This window comes from Papilio machaon, chromosome 27, assembly GCF_912999745.1.
Source record: "Papilio machaon chromosome 27, ilPapMach1.1, whole genome shotgun sequence".
In the NCBI taxonomy this organism is placed as follows: Eukaryota; Metazoa; Arthropoda; class Insecta; order Lepidoptera; family Papilionidae; genus Papilio; species Papilio machaon.
This window is the reverse complement of record NC_060012.1, coordinates 4,809,921-4,816,303: the sequence shown is the minus strand read 5'-3', so window position 1 is coordinate 4,816,303 and position 6,383 is coordinate 4,809,921. Positions and strand designations below refer to the sequence as shown.

General features: G+C 31.0%; 1 protein-coding gene across 3 annotated transcripts; it reads right to left on the bottom strand.

The window, feature by feature from the left end:
* Positions 1-450: 450 nt before the first annotated feature.
* LOC106711052 (neural/ectodermal development factor IMP-L2) lies at positions 451-6,383 on the bottom strand. 3 transcript variants are annotated; one of them, XM_014503270.2, is made up of 7 exons: positions 6,253-6,383; positions 4,416-4,571; positions 2,684-2,847; positions 2,110-2,269; positions 1,577-1,779; positions 761-895; positions 451-527 (listed from the first exon to the last, which is right to left on the bottom strand). In XM_014503270.2, the coding sequence occupies exons 1-7, from the start codon at positions 6,272-6,274 to the stop codon at positions 525-527; spliced, it is 843 nt and encodes a 280-aa protein (XP_014358756.2). In that variant the 5' UTR covers positions 6,275-6,383; the 3' UTR covers positions 451-524. The 3 variants fall into 3 exon arrangements, with proteins under 3 accessions (XP_014358756.2, XP_045540734.1, XP_045540735.1); XM_045684778.1 differs by lacking the exon at positions 451-527 and having other exon boundaries at positions 744-895; XM_045684779.1 differs by lacking the exons at positions 451-527; positions 6,253-6,383 and adding an exon at positions 5,564-5,654 and having other exon boundaries at positions 744-895.

Here is a 6,383-nt window from a genome sequence, read left to right as displayed (position 1 = left end):
CATATCAACAATAATGTCAATAAAAAATCATAAGACTGGCTTAAATTAAAAAGAATAAAATTATACAAAATTATTTAAGAAAAATGTGGTAAAATATTATTTAATTTTAAAAAATACGGGTTCGTTAAAAAGAATTACTGGATTTTTTTTGCATTAAATTTGTAATGAATTATAAATTAATGTAAAAACATTACAAATTATAATTAAACAACATTTTATATTAAAAAATGGTTTTCGAATTCCATTTCATTCGAATTTCAAATATTCGGTAATTATTATTTAATAAGTCTAAAATAAATGCATTTGAAATCACTGTAATGTAAAAACTTAACCTAAAATTGGCACAAATTATAAAATTAAATTATAATAATTATGAATTGATTTTTACATCCAACAGCTATTTTTACAATTAAAAATAAATTAAATATTTATACATTACAATATTATGTATACTAGGAACATGGAGATTTTTTTAGTAATCGGCGGGTAACTTTCTTGATCCATTTTTAGCATTCCGTTTTAGTTTACTGAAATAAAAAACATTTTTAATCAAATTATACTAATAATTGGGCGAAATAATTTAATTTATTTGATAAAAAGTTCTAGTTGATTCTACAGAAATAAAGAAACAGTAATATAATATTGCTATTTTTCAGTTTTTTTTGCGTAAATTCTCAAAAAAACCTTTTAAAAAAGCTGTTTTTCTGTGTGAAGAGACTCGTATTCAAGTCATTATTGGCGCTAATGTAATTTAAGTTACCTGTTTCCTTGGCTTGGAAGGGTAAACGAAGGTACCCGCGGTGTCTTTACCCTGCGAGCTGCGCGCCGTGCAGCTCCACTGGCCCATGTCCCCCCACTGCAGCTCCACTATCAGCAGATCACCAGAGGGCAACACCTACACAGTAACCGTATTTAAATGGATACGAAGAACTTTGACAGCTCTTTGATGTTTCAGTTGGCACGTCGGGCGGAAAAGTTCTCTTGTTACTGTTGTGCCAATTCAAATTACGTGGTTAATTACATCGTTATCGGTTACTCCGTAATCTAATATATAAAATTCTCGTGTCACAATGTTCATTCCCGTACTCCTCCGAAACGGCTTGACGGATTCTCATGAAATTTTGTGAGCATATTCAGTAGGTCTGAGAATCGGACATCTGTTTTTCATTTTTTTTTTACTGCGCGCGGATGGAGTCGCGGGCGACAGCTAGTTGTCTATAAAGGTTTTATTTATAAAATACACCTTTGAATTTTAGTTTTCAAAAAACATTTTCACGAATTATCTTGGCTGTTGTGTTTTTGTAAAGTGTTGTAATATAAAAGAACTTAAAATTTAATAAACATGTCTTAATTAATCATACTAGCTGTTGCCTTCGACTCCGTTCGTCCGGAGAAAAGCGGGAAAAAATTTAATAAATAGCCTATGTGTTCTTCCAGAATATGTGCCGAATTTCATCAAGATCCGTTGAACCGTTACGGAGATACCTTCAAACATCCATCCATCTAAACTTTTGCCTTAATAGTACTAGTAAGATTGTAAAAAAAATCTTTTATCTATTAGGAAAAACAAAGCTACCTGTAGCCTAGGGCTGCCATACACGACTTGGTTGTTGTTGTCCTGCCACACGATCTGGTGCTCGCCGGCGCCGCTCACCCGACACGGCAGCAGCAACGAGGTGCCGCTCTCTTGGATGATGTCTTCGTAGTGCAGCGATATCACCGGCTTCGACGGAGCGGGGAACAGGTTCTCCAATGATAGTAATTGCGGGGAAAGTTCAGCTGAAAGAGAAGTTTTCGGTTTAACGAACGAAGAAGAAATAGATTACATGTGAATATTGATTTTAAATGTACCCCATATAAGGACGCCTGTGCTAAACTAGTAGCAACTTTACTACTTCTTATATTTGCTATTAATTTTTATCAGGAACAAAAAACAACATTTAATTATTTAAAACAAATTAATTAAAGATACAACGAAACAAATTAATTTAATATAACATGTCACATCTAGTAGGCAGAAGTCTATCAACTTTTTAAGTCATAGTAAGGAAGAATTAAAATAAATCATATTTTGTCTACTGGTCGCTAGATGTCACTTTTGAAACTTACATTCAGTATAAACAGTGGTAGAGGCTGTTATTTCCTTGAGGCCGTTGTTGGCGTCGCACGTGAACACGTCTCCGGCGCGAGCAGCGGACAACACCAGCTTGCTGACAAGTCGGGCGATGTTGTTCGCCACAGTCGGGATCTCGTTAGTTTCCTCTTCGTACTGGAATTGTTTATTTTCTTATTAACAATGAGAAGCGATAAACGAACAAAGCAAATGTTTGCTATAAAAATAAAGGAAACATGACTGACAATGTAACCGTAGCTATGAAAACGAATGGTGCTGTTTAAAAAGAATAATAAAAACTGGTTTAAGGCTAATAAATTATTTATAAAAAAGAATTTGGACACGTTTTCGTGTTATGTAAATAAGTCATCTAGTAAACCGTGATAGTTCTCTATGGAATCACCCCAGAATACTTTAATCGTTGTCTTCTCCAATAGAAAGGACTCTTCTTCTTTTGTACAGAATCAGAATCTGCAGTGAGAACTTATGTTATTATTGGGTATTATAAGATTCAAAGTTTACTGCTCGTTAGCTGCGAGTTAACTTATGTTTAACTTAAGTTTTACTTACATCAAGCATGGGCTCTCCATTCTTGAGCCACTGCACTTGTGGCGCGGGCGAGCCGGTCACTTCGCAGACCAGCTGCAGGCCGGCGCCGGGCTCGTAGCGCACGCGCTGCGGCGGCGCCTGACTCATTTTGATGAAGTTGCGCAGACGACGACGTTGAGGAACCGCTGCAAAAACATATCGCTTAATAAAGGATGTCCAATTTCAGATTTTTTATTATTCTAGCTTGAGTCTCCTTTTTACCACAACTACGTAAATACATTTTCAACAAGATTTCTTCGATTTTTTTTAGGTTTGTAAGTTTGTAGTGATATGTTACTTACTACTACTTCTTACTATTTACGTTATTAAATGATATTAGTCCAAAATCTTAAAACGAATGCAATTTCTTTGTAGATGAAAATTTAAACATTAATCTAATTTTATATTTGAATGTGTTTGTTGAAGTTTTTTTTGTATACGAATTTTATTTCATTGAAACTGAATATTCCATTAGCAAATGTGTATAGAAAAGGTGTTATAAAAAACGTGTGTCTTTATTCTTCCGATGAATCAGATCCGAATTTAAATTTATAACCCAGTTTATACATGGTTACCGGATGGACTATCGTCTGGTTGGTATTTTTGCAAAAGCGATTGTCATTTTACTTTGTAATGTGTCACTATTGCTCGGTCACTTTGCAAGTCAATTATCAACAGATGGTCAATTTATTCGCCACGGGCGTCATCTAGCGACGGATAGAATTCACGAATTTTTAGATGTCACGTTGACCTCGTGTAAGGATTTTTAAATTGATTTGATTTAGGTCAAATGGGATGTGAAGGAATCACGAAACACTAAACTTAGAAATGAGCGTTTTAATCGAGAAGCCTTTAATATAAACATAAACTAATGCTGAGAATTCGTACACTTATACGGCAATTTATTTGAAAAATATAATTTTCATATGAAATAAAATAAATATTTAGCACAGCCTTTATTCTTAAGTTTTATTATACATCTTTCCGATCCGCGTACATAACCGCGTCCGGTGTGCACTTTTAAATCGAGTGATGAAATAAATTGGAAAAGATTAAATTAATTCAAGAGTAGAGTGAATAGGCATTTACAAAGCTAGCGCGTATCTTTAGACCTCATTATCACTTCATCACTTGGGATCATGATCAAGCGCTAGCTTATTCAATATAAAAAATAATAACCATGGATTTCCAATACAGTAAAATACAAAAATATATTATCACCTCAATAGTGGCAGAAACCCAGTATTAAGAATTGAAAACGCAACAAGAAATAGAAGCTTCAAATGAATCACAAAACTGCAGTAACATAAGTTTTCTTTTGAAATATTCAATGAAATGTCTACTTGATTTTACAATTGTGTTGAATTTCATTACTTCCTTGTATCATTATTTATGGAAACAGTAGCTTGTTAGTTATTTATGGTCTTATATACAAACTATATAATCTATACATGTCCTTAAATAGATTTATATGTAAATACAATAGAAATTTTAATGATTTTTAAATTCTTCTGTTAATATAAAACAAATCTGTTTAAATTAGGACACATACTATTATTTTTTGCATGATTTGTGATGTAAATCCAATTAAATATTGTTGTAAGTTACGAATGTTTGTAGCCTTTTTAATTATTTATTTTTATAACGACAGTTATCTTAGAAACGAGTGCTGTTCAGTTTCTTAGTAAAGTAATATAATAAATGAGTTACTTACGATTTATTTGTATGTTGTTATCCAGATCATTTTTAGGGTTATCGATTTGCGCGCTGACGATGTAAGCGCTTTGCAGCGACACCAGCGCCGCGGCGATGAGTAGCGACACCAATTTAAACATCTTTGCTACTGGATAACAGATGTAGATAGTATCACCTGAAATAAAACGTTAAAGTTAATTATGAACAGGAAAAAATGGTCTTATAACGTATAGAGTGATCATTTTAACTATTTAACTTTATTAATTTATTACACAATAGGTATTCAAAATATAAAACCGAAAATCATCTTTGATATGTTTGATGGAATTAGACTCCGTCCGCGTTAAAAAAATTGTAGCATAAGTTCTTCCTGGCTATGTTCTACATCTATGCCAAATTTTATAAAGATCCGTTAAGCCTTTCTGTATTCGTACATTTAAACATTCGCATTTATAATATTAGTAAGATTAATATAAAAGATGGAATTAAAACATATGTATTTAAGCTAGTCTCAAGTTATAATTAACGTAAGACAAATAAACCAAAAAGGAAATGAAAAAAACATAATTTAATGACCTTGAAAACTTTTACTATATATCCTTTCTCAGTTAATTGATTATTTTTTAATATTACGAACATTATTAAACGAATAACCAATCACCAATGTACTCGTATTTTTATTACACGAAATAACAAACAAATGAATCACGCAAATTATCGCGGGATATAAATACGGGGAGATTTTTCCATAATCGACTTACATTAAGAAAATATTGAATTATAAAATCCTTTAACTAAATATTATTTTACGTCACCGATAGACAAAAAAATAATAATTTAGAGATATTAAAAAAAGGTATATAGACATTGTCAAGTTGATTTGTTCATTCCAAAAAATTATAAAAGTAAAATACAAAAATAAAACAATTTAATTTTCAACTATAAATTGCCAAATTTATTTTATTATTTTTAAAAATTTTACTACAAATATATTTATTTCAATAATAAATCGGTATTAAATACGATCACAATGTTGATAATTTCAAAGAAATACATCCATATTAATAAAATAAAAAATATTGTAAAAAATCGCAAAAATTACATTAAAAAATTATTAACGAAATATTTCTACAAAAATGTGGACGAATTTCAAAATTGTGTACATACCTTACACAGTTGAGAGAATGTTAGCAATAAATCCGATATTCACAACACGTTTTCATCCGAACAAGTCTAGGAGGTTGTGTTGCCAGTATGGATAAGTCTGGAATATGAACTCTCACAAACCAACAACCCCTTTTATACCCAACGCTTAGGTACGGGGTGACTACGTGTTGGTTATCAAGTAGAAGAATTAGTTACTGCTGGTCTTTAATTATATCTTTATTTATAGATTAATAGATCAACATCAAATGAAATTAATCTTTCATATAAATGTCAGTTACCATTCGAAATTTAAAAAATCGAATCGATTCGAATTCTAAATTTAAATTTTCTGTTCGGTATTATTAAATAATACTAGATTAAATTTTGTAAGTCGTGTTTTATTTTTATTATAAATTTGAATTTTGTTTTTAAATTTATGAACGAAATAATTTGTGAATTGAAAGTTTTGTTTACAATGAATTTATTAAGCATATTTAAATACATTATTTTTAAGTTTTATTTAATTAATATAATAATAACTATCGTAACATAAACTGATAAGCAGAGATGTAAATTTTATTTACAATTAATGTATTATTTTTGGAAATAGAAAAAAATACTCTGATTTTTGATGATAAATGACGCTCGACAATTCAAATTAAAAATGAAATTTAATTAAGACTAATAAATTTAACAAAAACTTTACTTACTAAACTGGCCAGTACTTGTCATTAGATTAAACGTCAAAGTTCTTTTTTTAATTCACAAGGCAAAAGGCACCTGTGTTCAGCCAAAACAGTTGTCACCTTCCTTTCGCGCCAAATGATGGCCTTTACGTTCA